General features: G+C 42.7%; 1 protein-coding gene across 1 annotated transcript; it reads left to right on the top strand.

The window, feature by feature from the left end:
• Positions 1-5,855: 5,855 nt before the first annotated feature.
• Positions 5,856-9,420, top strand: LOC112905276. Its single transcript, XM_025977396.1, has 6 exons — positions 5,856-5,883; positions 5,961-6,550; positions 6,598-6,767; positions 6,800-7,295; positions 7,356-8,472; positions 8,522-9,420. The coding sequence occupies exons 1-6, from the start codon at positions 5,856-5,858 to the stop codon at positions 9,418-9,420; spliced, it is 3,300 nt and encodes a 1,099-aa protein (XP_025833181.1).
• The last annotated feature ends 6,927 nt before the right edge of the window (positions 9,421-16,347 follow it).

Consider the following 16,347-nt stretch of genomic DNA (forward strand, 5'->3'; position numbering starts at 1 on the left):
TTCATCAGCGGCAATGAATAACATGTGCCCACTTTGACATCTGAGTGCCAATGTGACATCAAAACTTAAATATTCTTGCCTTCATCAGCGGCAATGAATAACATGTGCCCACTTTGACATCTGAGTGCCAATGTGACATCAAAACTTAAATATTCTTGCCTTCATCAGCGGCAATGAATAACATGTGCCCACTTTGACATCTGAGTGCCAATGTGACATCAAAACTTAAATATTCTTGCCTTCATCAGCGGCAATGAATAACATGTGCCCACTTTGACATCCGAGTGCCAATGTGTCATCAAAAAAAATGAATTATACTTTACCACTCATCGGAGAGTCTTTTCAGATCCGTTCCCAACATCATTGTCACCGTTTATCAAGGCCTCACACAGTTCTAGGAACCATTCCGTTGTCCACTTTTTAAGGTGTTCAGCCGAAGCAGTTGTGTTCCTGAGGAGATTAGAAACGCCCTTTAGGACGTATTTTCCCGGGGACTTTATGCCGACTACCTCATAGGGTCCCTTGCACGGAGGTGAGTTTATGTCGCTCGTTAGCGGTCCGCAGAATAACGACCAAATCTCCAGCCTTAAACTGGGGCATAACGGCTTTGGATGAGCGTTCTTCTTGGTATGCGGCATTTTTCTTGAGGGATTGGGCGGCCTTTTCTCTTGCGATTCTTTTATTTGGAGATATTTCCTTGATCGCCAGGTCATTTAGGATTGCTGCAACGGCTGGAACAGAACTTTCTCGTCCGATTAATAATTGCAATGGTGTACATCCAGTAGATTTCTGGTATGTGGTGTTTAGTACCAACTGTATTTTCCACAATTTGCCGGCCCAAATACTCGTATTAATTCTGCACTCTATTCTTAACATGTCAGCTATTGTTGACATGTACCGTTCTACTTGTCCATTGGATCGGTGTGCGTGAGATATTGTCAGATGAAGATTTATTCTCCATTCTTCTAAAAATTTTTTATTGGATTTATTGATAAATGACCCATTGTCGCTTATTAATCTTATTGGGGTTCCAAACAAGGAAATGGTTTTTAACAAGTTTTCTTTAAATGTTAACGAAGTTATCTCGACGTTTGGTATTAGAAGGCAGTACTTTGAGAAGGCGTCAATAATAACGAAAACGTACCGAAAATTGTTAGAGGGCTTTAGGGGACCAAAAAAATCACAGTGTAGGGTCCCAAAAGGAGCTTCACCCTTAGGTATTGAGTGCAGAGGTACTCTACTTGAGAGTCGAGGCTGTTTGTTTAACAAGCAAGTTAAACATCTTTTACAATACCTAAAAACAAAATTTCTTAAACCGGGAAACCAAAAACTTCTGGAGACTGATTCAAATGTTTTCTCAGCACCGACGTGACAGTTTTCGTCGTGAAATAACTGTAACAGTGGCAACCGGTAAGATGACGGAACAAAGAGTCTTTTTACTGTGGAACCATCCGAATTATGAACTACTCTATAAAGATATTCACCTTTTATTTCATACAATTTGTTATCTAGCTCACCCCTTTTTACGCGTTCGATCAGGTCTTTTGTTTGATCGTCAGCACGTTGCGCGGTGGCAAGCCATGAATTCTTTTGATCAAAAACAAAGGCAATTCTCGGAGGATTTTTACTGAAAAAGTCAGCATGAGACAATTTTGACCCCTTTTTTGTAATAGTACTGCGCCATAACCTATCGAACTTGCGTCCGTATGTAATTCTGTTAATAAGTTTGGATCAAATAGCACCAAAACAGGATACGTTGAGAGCAAAGCAATGAGTTCTAAACGAATTTCTTCTCTATCAGGTGTCCACTCAAAAGGGGTTTCTTTTTTTAATAAGTTTAACTTTTCTCGAATAGTTTTTAATGAATCTGCGGAAATAGCTGGTTAGCCCCAATAGTTGGCGAACTTCTTTAACGTTTGAAGGCGCTGTTGTGTTTAATAATGCCTTTACTTTATAAGGGCTTGGTTGGACACCTTTGGTAGAAATCAGGCTTCCAAGATATTCAATCTCGGTCTGTAAAAATTTGCATTTCGTTAAATTGACTTGAAACCCATTTTGTTGGAGAAGCTGAAGGGTTTGGTGTAAAAGTTTCAAATTTTCTTCTGTTGTTGAAGAAGGGATGAGAACATCGTCAAGGTACACGAGTATTTTTCCAGAGGTAAGGAGCGGATGAAGCGCTTGATTTATTGCTCTTTGGTACACAGATGGTGCGTTTGCTAGACCGAAAGGCATTTTTAAATATTCAAATTGAGAGTCAAGCGTAACAAATGCTGTTTTCTCTATTGAATCGTCTTCAATAGGGATTTGATGGAACCCGCTCGCCATGTAAAGGGAAGTAAAGAACGTATGGCCCTGTAACCTGTCGATTTGGTCTTCAATTCTAGGCAAAGGATAACGGTCCTTTATAGTTATGCGGTTTAATGGACGGTAATCAACGCACATTCGATATGTCCAATCCTTTTTTGTGACAAGTAAAATAGGGCTCGCATAAGGTGAACAAGAAAGTCGAATGATTCCTTTTTCTAAGAGATCGTCTGTGATTTCGCGAACCTTCTGTTTCTCAAAATAGGATAGGCGATAAGGTCTGTACCTAATGGAGATGTCTGAGGTTAGCCGAATTTTTAACTTAGCGGTAAAATAATTGTTTCAGTTGTTCTGGACATTTTTCAGGGAAAAATTGTTCTAAATTAGAAATATTTGTTGTGCAGAGGTGTAGGGCCAAAACTGGTGTATTGGGTTTTGTAAGCTTCATCTCACCAAATGGTTTACGATGTAATGAAATAAATTCTTTGTCCAGGATGTCGGTGCCGACTAACAATTGTGGGTCTTTCATATTGGTGATAACGTAAAAGTCTGATTCGATAGTAATTTCTGGAAATTCCACAAATTTTTAGGACTGACAATGGTCTTGAGTTTGTCAATCAAGAAGTTACACAGTTGTTGGAAAAATTTGGAGTTACTCATCGTAGAACTGTGATATATTGTCCAGAACAAAATGGAAAAATAGAGCGAGAGAACCGCACTATAGTGGAAGCCACCCGCACAATGTTGTATGCTGCAGACATGAAACACAGATTCTGGGCAGAAGGAGTGAACAATGCTGTCTATACTTTAAATTGTGTAGGGACTAGTAGTATTTCTGGCCAGACGCCTTTTGAAATCTGGTTTAACAAGAGGCCAAACTTGAAAGAATTGCACATATTTGGTGAAAAAGTCATTTTTCATTTAGCATCTGTTCAAAACTTGAAATAAAAGGCAATGTTGGTATATTTTTGGGGTATATATCAAAGGTTATCGTATATGGAATTCTGAAAAGAGCAAAGTAATTATTTAAAGAAATGTTACTTTTACTGGTAAAAGACAAGATACTGAAAACAAGATTTATCATGACGAAGGCGCTTTATGCTTACTTGAAGATGATGAATTTGAAAACCCTGGAGAAGTCACTGACAATAAAAAGTTAGGAATTCAACAAAATAATCAAAATAAAGAAGAAAATTTGCCTGCAGAAGATGCTCCACTGGGAGCCAATATTAATGATTCACCTGTCTTCGAAGAACCTATTAAAAATGTAAACCATAGACAATTAAGAGATAGAACCACCCTGAAACAACCAAATTATTTAAATGATTACGATGTTGAAAATCTATTTATGGCTAACGGAGGAGAACCTTTAACTTATCAACAAGCCATACAAGGTGAAGATGCACAAGAGTGGTTAAATGCTATGCGGGATGAACTGAGGTCTCTGAAACAGAATAAAGTATGGGAATTAGTTTCACCGCCTAAAGGCTCCACTATTGTGGGCAATAAATGGGTTTTCAAAGTTAAAACTGATGTCAATGGAAACTCACCTAGATACAGAGCAAGGCTGGTTGCTAAGGGTTTTACTCAAGTCGAAGGAGTTGATTTCAAAGAAACCATCAGTCCGGTTATCAGATTTACCTCTATCCGAATGATTTTAGCAACAACGGTTCAGGAAGATTTGATACTTAAACAATTTGATTTTAAAGTTGCTTTTCTCAATGGAGATATTCAAGAAGAAGTATTTATGGACCAACCACAAGGATTTTCTGATGGTACCAATAAAGTATGCAAGCTGTTGAAAAGTATTTATGGTTTACATCAATCCTCCAGGTGCTGGAATCAAAAGTTGAAAAAGTTTAGATTTTCCTAAACCATAAGTAATATGGCAGATACTTGTGTATATTTTATGAAGAAAGATAACAAAAAACTAATAATTGGAATATATGTGGATGATGGCTTGGCTGCAAGTAACAGCAATGGACTGCTGGAACATTTTCTACTGAAACTTCAAGAAGAATTTAAAATAACTTATGGTGATGCAAATACTTATCTGGGACTGCAAATAGAAAGAAGAGTTGACGGATCCATATTGATGCTAATGCGGTCACTATACCTGCTGATCCTCACCATGAAATGTGTCCAGATGTACATAAAGGAGACCAATCTGCTACAACAAATGCACCTTATAGAGAGGCAATTGACGGCCTCTTGTATCTATCCACTGGTACTAGACCTGATATTGCATTTGCAGTCAACAAAGCAAGCAGGTACATGGAAAATCCAAGAAAACTTCATTGGAATGCCGTGAAGAGAATTTTGAAATATCTCAAGGGTACAACTAACTTTGGCTTGATATTTCAAAAGAACAATCATTTATCTTTAGATGCTTATTGTGATTCTGACTTTGCCGGTGANAATAAAATTTAATTGTTTATGGACTCTAAAAAAAGAACTTTCTTCCAAAATGTTTAAAGTCCAGTCCTGCTCCCACCACTAGACTATTACTCCGATGCGCATGCGCAATAACATACGATATTTTTGATGTTAATACGATAATTTTTCCTAAAGAGTGCGATAATTCTATTTACTGAACCTGGCAACGCTGATAGAATTATTACAGACAGGAGCTAGTGACGTTATTGTATGATTATTAAGTAGATTTATGATAGACTGGAGTTCCAATGAAGCTCCTGCCCGCCGGAGGCGTGCTGATAGATGCAATATGTGAAATAGGTAATGCCAAGCTGTTTGGAGATGTCCCTATATTCATTGATGACGTCTATTTCATATATTGTAACTATCAGCCCGCCTCCGGCGGGCAGGGGCATTTATGAAACTCCAGTCTGTCATAAATCTACTTAACCAAACAATCATGCAACGACATTAATGAAACCATATGCCATAAATCTACCTAATAACTATACAATAACTACACTAATGCATATTATTATCGAAAAGTTATTTATTATAGTTTTTATTAGCTTTTTAACAGATGTAACTACACTATTTACACAGTACAACTTTTAACAGAACACTTTCAGAAAAAAATTCAATAACGCCACTCTTCAGACGGATAGCAACGGTTAATTAATTTCCGAATCAGATACATGCTGCTCAGCTCGCTCCACCCGGCTTTTCAAATTATCTTAAAACACTGGAGACACACAGACCATCGAGAGGGATTAACCTGCAGCTAATTATCTAAGGTACCCAGGAGACGTGAATTAACCGGTCGCACATCATCTCGACCCGGCTAAAACTATCATCTTACTCGGACATCACGGCCTAACCTCACTTTTTGTGACATTTCATCCCCCACGATTGGCGGACTTCTGAAGCGTTGTTTGGCATAGCTGATGCTTGGAGAGGTGAGCTGTGATACATGTGGTCCATGGGACTGATCGTTTTCACCTGATTGGATGCTGTAACGACTGTGTGAGAGCTCTGTGTTAGTGTGCGTGCTCAAGCCTCGCTCACAACACCTTGCTTCGGCATACTGAGCGCGTGCACGCGCACTGAGGCGCGGGAAATTCAAACCCGGCCGCAACATGGAAGAACGCTGCACCATCGAAGAAGGTGATATCTCGACGACCTCCAGGATGCGGATTTGAGTGTTTCCTCCATTCTGCCCTCCTGTTCTTCTGTGCCCGCAGTGACCGCCCGGAACATCAAGGCTTTTGAAGCAAAAATTTTCCGAGAGCTCAAGATATTGAAATCTGAACTCTCGGAAATGAAGATATCCTACGCTGCCCTTTCGGACAGGTGTCAGGATATCCAGAAGGAAAATGCGGCCCTGCGCATCACAGTCTCTAGCCTCCAAGAGGCTCATGCCACCCAGCTCTCTCGAGTAGCTGCTGAACTGGAGGACAGAAGGAGAAGAAGGAAGAACATCATCCTCACCGGCCTCATAGAACGAACCGCCCCAACTCCGAAACGGCGAGCTGAGATCGACAGAAATGACGTGTTTCAGTCTCTGACCAACATTTGCCCTACTGTGGAAACGGACGATCTTCGCCATGTTTCTCGTCTTGATGACAAGACTGAGAACCGCAACCGGGCAGTGAAGGTGACCTTATCGTCCCCAGAGTTGGCCTCCAAGATCCTTTGCCGTGGACGTAGACAACCATCGCCCACAGTCAAGGTGTTGAACGATCGGACGCCGGCACAACAACTGGAGTTGGAGACTTTGAGGAGAGAACTCGCTACTAGGCAGGCTGCTGGACATCACTTGACGATACGCTATGTACGTGGCGTACCTAGAATCCTCCCCGTTCACCAGGGAAACGGCAGACGGCAGCAGCGACAATAAACATCTCCTTCCTCTACACAAACATCGCTACCTTGATGACAAAATTCGACCAACTGGAGATAGAAGTCACTCAAAAGAAACCTACTATCGTTGTCATCACCGAGACCTGGCTTCGAGACGACATCCCTGATACTCTGGTGAACATCCCAGGGTAGATCGCAGAGAGGTTAATTCCAATGGCAGCGTCAAGAAGGGTGGCGGTGTCATGTTCTACGTTCTGAACAACCTGGACGGTGCCAACATTTCTGCAACACCTCTGGTGCACTTACAGGAACCACGGCTGGAGGCACTTTGGCTCAAGATCACCATCCGGGACTTAACCTTCGTGGTGGCAGGCATCTACAGGCCTCCCACGAAGACATACAGTGTCACACCAACCGACACTCTCCTGTTTGAAGTGCTTCGACGGGTCGGAGGAACCAAGACCCCTACCTTCATCTTCGGGGATTTCAACTTTCCTGACACCACCTGGGAACATGGCCTACCACAGAGTCCACGCGAAGTAGATAAAGCTTTTATCGAAGCGCTGTTGGACTCGAACCTGGAGCAACTGATCCGTGAACCCACACGGCACAGGGGCGTCCAGACTCCGTCCATCCTCGACTTCGTGCTTACCAACGAGCCCCAGCTTCTCTCGTCTCCCAAGCTCCACCCTGCCATCGGAGGCAGCGATCACCAGGTCATCATAACTCACCTGGAGCACATCTGCCATAACACCAGGCCTCTCCATGCACTATAGGACCGGATCCCCTTCTTCAAACTGGACTATTCCACCATCTCAGCCAGGATACCGGATCGACTTCCACCTCCAATGGAAGATCTGATCCAGACCTACGATGACTTCACTGAGTCTCTGACCTCTCTTCTCCGTGAAGCTGCACCTCCATCTCGGAGGGTGTGCAGGAAACGGCCTCTGAAACCTTGGGTCACAAACGATATTCTGTCAAATATCACGAAGAAGAAACGTCTCTGGGAGGTGTATAAACGGACCAAAACCCCAGCTGCTTACCAGAACTACAGGGCACATTCCAACAGTCTTTCGAACATCATCAGGCTTGCCAGGAAGCAGTATGAGACCGAGATTGCAGCGAAGGGTGGCAAACTCCTCTATGCATACTTGAGCCGAGCATCCACCTCTCATAGTCCAGTCCCTAACGCCATGAAGAAGGGTGATCTGGAGATCACTAATCCCTCAGACATCGCTGAACTCTTTGCCGACACCTTCGCCGAGGTTTATACAACCGAACCTTCCGGCCCGCTACCTTCCCTTGGCTACCCTCCTCAGGATGACCATCTTTCCGACATCGATTTCTCCGTCAGAGACGTCGAGGAAGTCCTTCGCTCCTTTGACAGCTCTGCCTGCAGTGGCCCAGACGGCATTCCATCTGTCGTTCTTAAGAACTGTGCGGAAACCCTCGCACCTTTTCTTCACACACTCTTCAGGCAGTCTCTGGACAAAGGTACCATCCCGGAAAACTGGAGGAGGGCCACGATCACTCCGATCTTCAAGAAAGGTAGCAGGCACTTGGCGAGTAATTACAGGCCTATTAGCCTCACCAGCGCCACCTGTAAAGTCCTGGAGCGCCTGCTTGCAAAGGAAATCTTAGAGTTTGCGTTGCAGAAGGGAATCATTCCCCCCCAACAACACGGTTTTGTACCTGGGCGCTCAATCAGCTCCAACATGCTTCTTTGTCTGGACGATTGGGCCAAAGCGGTGGACTCTGGGATTCCTGTGGACATTGTCTACCTCGATTTCTCGAAGGCTTTTGACAAGGTTCCACAACGACGGCTGCTCCAGAAGCTACACCATCTGGAAATCAGGGGCAAACTTCTTGCCTGGATCGAGGCCTACATGCGTGACAGGACCTTCCAGACAAGGATTGGTGACCGTCTCTCCACCTCTAGGTCGGCTCCGAGTGGGGTTCCCCGGGGCTCTGTTCTTGGTCCCCTGCTTTTTAACCTTTACTCATCCGACTTGCACGTGCGAACAACATCCCAGCACCAGGCATACGCGGATGAAGATTTATGGGAACCCACTGACCCACGGTGACTCCATCCAGCAGGACCTTGACAACCTGGCTCTGTGGTCCCACGATTGGATGATCCCGCTCAACCCGGGGAAGTGCACTGTCCTACACCTAGGGATGAAGAAAAACCCACACAGGGTATACCATCTTGGAAACCTGGCGCTGGCTCCTGTTACCTCTCAGGTAGATCTAGGCATCATCGTGTCTGATGATCTTAAATGGGACCTACAAACCACCGCCGTAGTAAAGAAAACTAACTCCTTCCTCTATCGTGTCCGCAAAGCCGTTGTGGAGGTGGACATCCCGCTCCTACGGAATGTACTGACCACCTATGTACTTCCGATGGTCGAGTACGGGTCCACTGTCTTGGCTACGTACCTCCAGAAGGACATCAAGGCTCTGGAGGGTATCCTGAGACGCGCTTTGATGATACCCAGAACACTGAAGTCCTTGCCATACGAGGAGCGCCTGAGACGGCTTGGGCTGCAAAGCCTGGCAGACAGGCGCCTTTTTGCTGACCTCACGGAGACCTATCGTATCCTCCATGGTATGTACCGTGCCTCCGACCTGCAGAGGATCTTCCTCAGGTCGACGTCGCAACGGGGTCACAATCTGAGGTTGAACGTGTCGCGTTTCAAAACGCAACACCTAGAGTACCATCTGGGCAACAGGGTTATCTCCACATGGAATTCTCTTCCGGCGAGCATAGCCCAGGCCCCGAGCATCGATGTCTTCAAGGCGTCTTTGCACCGTCACCTGTTTGGATCTACGAGATGAGCTGCCAGGACCCCCCCCCTCTCAAATGATCTCCTACACAGTTTTGTTCACTATAATTTGTATTTTCTAAAATGTAGACTACTATACCAGTTTGTAACAGCTGCTTACTTCAAATAAATAAATAAATAAATTATGTTTCTCCTCGCTTCTTTTCTGGATCCGCGGCAGTGGCTCTAGTCTGGTGGCTGTTTTTGGAAAGCATACATAGAATGCAGCTAACAATATATANAGGAGTTGATTTCAAAGAAACCATCAGTCCGGTTATCAGATTTACCTCTATCCGAATGATTTTAGCAACAACGGTTCAGGAAGATTTGATACTTAAACAATTTGATTTTAAAGTTGCTTTTCTCAATGGAGATATTCAAGAAGAAGTATTTATGGACCAACCACAAGGATTTTCTGATGGTACCAATAAAGTATGCAAGCTGTTGAAAAGTATTTATGGTTTACATCAATCCTCCAGGTGCTGGAATCAAAAGTTGAAAAAGTTTAGATTTTCCTAAACCATAAGTAATATGGCAGATACTTGTGTATATTTTATGAAGAAAGATAACAAAAAACTAATAATTGGAATATATGTGGATGATGGCTTGGCTGCAAGTAACAGCAATGGACTGCTGGAACATTTTCTGCTGAAACTTCAAGAAGAATTTAAAATAACTTATGGTGATGCAAATACTTATCTGGGACTGCAAATAGAAAGAAGAGTTGACGGATCCATATTGATGCTAATGCGGTCACTATACCTGCTGATCCTCACCATGAAATGTGTCCAGATGTACATAAAGGAGACCAATCTGCTACAACAAATGCACCTTATAGAGAGGCAATTGACGGCCTCTTGTATCTATCCACTGGTACTAGACCTGATATTGCATTTGCAGTCAACAAAGCAAGCAGGTACATGGAAAATCCAAGAAAACTTCATTGGAATGCCGTGAAGAGAATTTTGAAATATCTCAAGGGTACAACTAACTTTGGCTTGATATTTCAAAAGAACAATCATTTATCTTTAGATGCTTATTATGATTCTGACTTTGCCGGTGAACTTGAGACCAGACGCTCAACTACTGGATATGTTATAAAGTGGTGTAATTGTGTAATTAGCTGGTGTACACAAAGACAAGCATCGCTCACTGATTCCACTACTTATGCTGAATATGTTGCAGCATGCCAAACAATAAAAGAAGTAGTATAGTTGCAAAAGCTGGTGAAAGATTTTTATAACCTAAACTCGTTTAACACCACACTTCTAATAGATAATAAGAGTGCACTGGACTCCAGTTTTCTACAAGAGAACAAAACATATTGAGGTCCAGTACCATTACATAAGGGAAAAATATGAAGAAAAACTTTTTGAACTACAATATATCAACACTCTGGAGCAGACTACAGACATACTGACAGAACAAGAGATCTTTTTGAAACGCACCGTGATCAAATCTGTAGCAACTGTGAATGATTTTATGTTGATTTTTTTTTATATTACTTTTTATATTTAATAAAATNAGAGAAAAATATGAAGAAAAACTTTTTGAACTACGTTTTGTTTTTTTTTGAAATGTTTAATTGCTTTCCCGGAACGCAGGTACGACACACACGTTTACAGAAACGGCGCACATGAAGAAAGGCGCCCGCGGCTAGTCGGCGAATCGATAGGTCGTCTACGGACACGTGCGCCCGATCGCACACAAACAAGCCCGCGCTCGCCACACTGTCACCTCCTTAAGGATGTTTCGTTCCGAAACATTTTCACTTTCTGTTTCGTAGGATCATGCGGGAATTTGCAGTTCTCGCTTTCACGATATCCGCTCCGGGAATAGAAGTAATAGTCCACGGTCTTCTCATGATTGGTCTGATGTCTATTCCAGTCCGGCGGAACAGGACATCGAACATGTTCCGTACGATTCTCCAATCTAGGTTGTCCAGTACACAACCAAGCTTCGACATCGCCAGCTTCTGTAGGTTATTCTCCAGAAGATGTCTGCGGAGTTATATTACTACGTCTCAAAGGTCTCTATAAGTTGGTTTATCAGAGCATCTTCCTTTAGTTACTAGGTAATAGATATTGCGTCGTCCGTCCGGCAGGCACAACAGTCTTCTTCTCTTCTGTACTTGATCTTCAAGATGTTTCAAACCGCCAAATCTGCGTTTGAACTCGGACGCGATACCACGGCTCACTCTGAGATCCTTTTAAACGCAATGGACCAGAGAATATTCCTTAGATATAGGAAAGACGTCTCGTCGGATTTCTTGTGTCACTCTAAATCTCATGTTAACATGGGGGGCCTTCCTTCATGAACTCTTCCAATGTGGGCTCGGAAGGAATAGTTCTTAGTAATCTGGCCTGTGCCTCCTCTTCATTTTCACCGGCGAATGGAGCAAAGCGATTAAAATGGACTACCTTCGGATTCCCATTTGGAGTTTTCTTAATTCGGTAGATCACGTCGTTAATCCTCTTCACTATCTCATAGGGTTCTTCCTAATTCTGTTGTAACTTAGGTGATAGTCCACGGCGACGACGAGGATTATACAACCAAACAAGATCTCCAGTTTGGTAACCACCTGCTGTAGCCTGGATGTCGTAGTTTTCTTTAATCCTGTCATTAGCAATCTGCGCATGCAGACGAACCGACTCGTGGATATCGTTAAGTTTTCTTCGGAGGTGAGTAACATAATCTTCTCCAGCCAAGTCATCTCCTGGTTTACAGCCGAATTTGAGGTCACAAGGTAGTCGTAACTCTCTTCCAAAAAGGACACTGGCAGGTGTTTGGCTAGTCGTTTCGTGGACAGATGAACGGTATTCCATTATGAATAAAGGCAAATAGCTGTCCCAGTCCCTTTGGTGGTCAGACACTACCGTGGAGAGATATTTATTGAAGTCCGATTCATTCGTTCAACAATGCCGTCCGATTGTGGATGGAGTGGAGTAGTTCGAGTTTTCTTTATTCTTAGGAGCTCGCATATTCCACGGAATATATCCGATTCTAAATTCCTCCCTTGCTCTGAGTGCAACTCCAAGGGCACCCAAAACGACTGATACAACTCTTTCACCAGTTCCTCAACTGTGGTTTCCGATTCCTGGTTCGGAAGGGCATAGGGTCCAACCCACTTGGTAAAATAGTCCATAACGACCACGATGTACTTGTTACCTTTCTCGGACTCTGAGAATGGACCCGCCACATCGATTGCGATTCGTTCGAAGGGGCCACCGACATTGTATTGACGCATTGGCGCCCTTGGCCTTTTCTGTGGTCCATTACTCGCGGCACAGGTGGTACACTTCTTACACCAATTCTTGACATCTTCCTTACAGTTCACCCAATAAAATCGCTCTCGGACTTTCCAAAGGGTCTTATTCACTCCGAAATGGCAACCAGATGATATATCATGAAGACACTGCAACACCTCTCTAACCTTGTTTCGAGGAATAACCAGTTGCTTCCTATCTTCCTCCCCATCTGGGCTTTCAACAACACGCTCCAGGATGCCATCCTCCAAACCACTGGGTCCAACTGAGCCCATAACGATTTTAGTACTTGGGTACAGGAAGAAACTTGCTGCCACGTTGGCCGTTTTTCCGTTTTTTTTTCAATTCCATTATCTTCTTTAAGTCCGGGTCGTTTTCTTGGTCGAGTTTTATATTGTCAGCTAACCCTTCTTCATCGATTACCGTAACTCGTCGGATTGCCTCTTCGTTCTTTTACATTCGATCACACTGCTTGCAGTCTGCTTGACAAGATCTTCTGGAAAGTGCATCGGCATTCTTGTGTCCGGTTCCAGGCCGGTGCTCTACGTAAAAATCACATTCCTCTAGTTTCTCAATACATCGAGCTACCTGACCCTCCGGATTCTTGAAATTCATAAGCCACTTTAAAGCTGCATGATCGTTGCATAGGGTGAATTTTCGTCCATACAGGTATTTATAAAAATGTTCTACACCTTTGACCACAGTCAGCATTTCTTGCCTAGTGACGCAGTAGTTTCTGTCGGTTTTTGATAAGGTCTTGCTAAAATAGCCGATTACCTTTTCTTGGCCATCTTGTAACTGCGAAAGAACGACTTCCATTCCCACAATGCTGGCGTCGGTGTCCAAAATGAACATTCCATTGGGCCAAGGATATACCAGTACGGGGGCTGTGATTAAAGCCTGCTTCAAAGTCTCAAATGCCGTTTGGAAATCTGAATCCTAATGGAATTTACGGTCACTTTCGGTTAAACGTGTCAAAGGTTTGGCGATACTGGCGAAATGGATAAATATCTTTCTTAGTTACGTTGATGAGCTCAAATACGTCGGCATTCTGACAAAGTAGATGTTGCACTTTGCATTTCTGCTCACTGGTTAGATTCCTACAATGTCTATCCATCACTCCACTTATTTCAACAGGTACTGTTTCAGAATTTACCTTTCGGGTTATAGCCTCCTGTCTATCTTTGATGAAATAGAATTCTCCGCCATTCAGTCTCAGAACGCGTCTTCTTAAATTCATGTCAAAATCGTATTTTTGTAAAACGTCCAGCCCAAGAATTACGTCATCTTCAATATCTGCCACAAGCACTCGATGGTCAAAGACAGTCTTACCGATTTCAATTCAGACGTTAGCTTCGCCATGAACAACCGTTTTTTCTCCGGTAGCCGTACGCAGAACCCACTTAGTTGACACGACCTGATTAGAAACCTCAACTACGCTGGGTTTTACTATGCTCCCAGTGGCCCCAGTGTCCAAAAGAAACACGCATCTTCGGTCATTTATTTTTCCACCTAGAAGTAGACTGTCATTCTGGTGCTTCAATGTTTTCGTAAATTCGATAAATTCGGGGTCTTTTTGTCCGTGGGTAAACGTTTGCCCCATTATGTTGACCCTATCCAGTTTTCCTGCTGTTGACGTCGAGTACTTGGGGAAGGAGTACTTTTCCTACACTGCCTCCTCGTATAACCTAATTCACCGCAATTCCAAGATCTTAGCCTTCGTGTCTCTTTATCGAACTTGGAGATGATTCGGCAGACGGTTTTTTCTGAAGATTCTGACGAATCCGTTTCTTCACACACTAGCCGAACCCTTTCCTGTTTGCTATAGGCCCGTTTAACAGTTTCGTACTGCAATGCACGAGCCAATGCATCAACTAGCGTGTTAGGTCGGTCAAGGCGTATTCGTTGTTGTGTGTCACTGTCCCGAAGTCCATCAGTAAATGCCTCCACTGCCAATCTTTCCATCAGGAGTATTGTATAGGCCAGTCGAGACAGTCTCGCAATATCAGCCTCGAATTCTTGTAGGGATTCCGTTGGTTTCTGTTGACGGGTTTTCAGTTGGATGTGATAGACCGCTGATAAATAAGCCTCGCCGTAGCGCAACTCCAACCGTTTTACCAACTGTTCATAATCCGCCAATACTTCCGGGGAAAGGGTGTTTAAAATGTCACATGCCTCTCCACGAAGCGCAACGGTCAACGCAGTGGCTTTTTCTCCAAGCACCCAGTTATTCGCTTTAGCAGCCGCCTCGAATTGTTTGTGGTATGTGGTCCATAAGGACTTTCCGTTAAACGTTGGTGTTTTTACTCGTGTTCTGAACTCCATACCGCTTCCATGGCTGATTTGGCTGACTTCGTTGAGTGTACTAGATGCGCCAACATACCCTTCGATTGGCTTTGTCTTTCCATTAAAAATCAATTCTTCCAGCACTTTTATTTTCTCTTCTGTTTCTTGAATATTCCTGTTAAATTTTTTTTCCAATTCACGTTTCAAACTTTTACTATTTTCTTCCAATTTATTTTCTAAACTTCTACAGTTTTCTTCCAATTTATTTTCCAAACTTTTACTGTTTTCTTCCAATTCACGTTTCAAACTTTTACTATTTTCTTCTAATTTATTTTCCAAACTTTTACTGTTTTCTTCCAATTCACGTTTTGAACATTTACTATTTTCTTCCAATTCACGTTTCAAACTTTTTCTATTTTCTTCCAATTTATTTTCCAAACTTTTACTGTTTTCTACCAATGTTTTTTCCAGACTTTTACTGTTTTCTTCCAATTCACGTTTCAAGATTTGCGACAATTTGTCTTCGAAAAGGAACGTTTAAGGATCATGGCCATCCTTTTTCAACGCCTCCGCGAGCCGCCACTAAAGTTCCGTTTTGTTACCGCTTGTCGCTTCATCCCGTTCTTCCAATTCTCTTCTTAACTCTGCTACTTTTAATTCGTACAACTTTTTTGCCGTTGTAATGTCTTTTACTCAACCCCATACCTGACACCAGTTGTAATGTTCGTGGGTTTAACAAATTAACTGTTAAGACTCACAACGACAAAAACTTTTTATTTACACTAAATATTATTAAAGGACTTAAAAACACTATTAAATTATTACTTAAGTGATGAATTACTCTATCTATTTACAGTATTGTTACTATATCACTATTCACTGCGCTGTCAATTTATTTCTAGATTCACTTCTGCAACGGTCAATTTATTTCTACTCCTCCTTCGGCGATAGTTTCTTCCTTTATATACTTGTGGGTACACTCGGTATAGCAAGAAACATTTATATTGTGTATCAATTAAGCCTCTGCATTTGTGCTGACTTAGTTAGGCCGCGACACACTGCGACTAACTAGGTCAACGGCAGTCACATACACAAATGTAAAGTGCTGAAATGTTCTTTGCCATATAATACCATGTAAATATTTTTGTATAAATACCGTGTAAATATTCAAATAAATTAGTCTAACACCAGGCTCACTATTATTCGGATGCTGACAAAGTGTCAACCCTTGGAAGCTGTGATTTTGTGCCAATCATCAATGATGCAGATAATGTGTCCAACGATATTATAAATCGGTTCTTCTCAGAACCACAACTTTGATAGTCACATCTTTCATCATATACGACTACAGAGAGTGGCTACAGTGGTGACCCCGACTACGAACAGTG

The sequence above is a fragment of the Agrilus planipennis genome, unplaced genomic scaffold, assembly GCF_000699045.2.
Source record: "Agrilus planipennis isolate EAB-ADULT unplaced genomic scaffold, Apla_2.0 scaffold328, whole genome shotgun sequence".
In the NCBI taxonomy this organism is placed as follows: Eukaryota; Metazoa; Arthropoda; class Insecta; order Coleoptera; family Buprestidae; genus Agrilus; species Agrilus planipennis.

What these genes read in the sequence shown, in the direction of transcription:
- LOC112905276 (XM_025977396.1), top strand. Translation starts at nt 5,856, where the DNA reads ATGGAAGAACGCTGCACCATCGAAGAAG. An exon ending in ACTCTGGTGAACATCCCAGG is followed by an intron (nt 6,768 to 6,799) that starts GTAGATCGCAGA and finishes TTCCAATGGCAG; the next exon opens with CGTCAAGAAGGGTGGCGGTG. An exon ending in CTGGATCGAGGCCTACATGC is followed by an intron (nt 8,473 to 8,521) that starts GTGACAGGACCT and finishes CTCCACCTCTAG; the next exon opens with GTCGGCTCCGAGTGGGGTTC.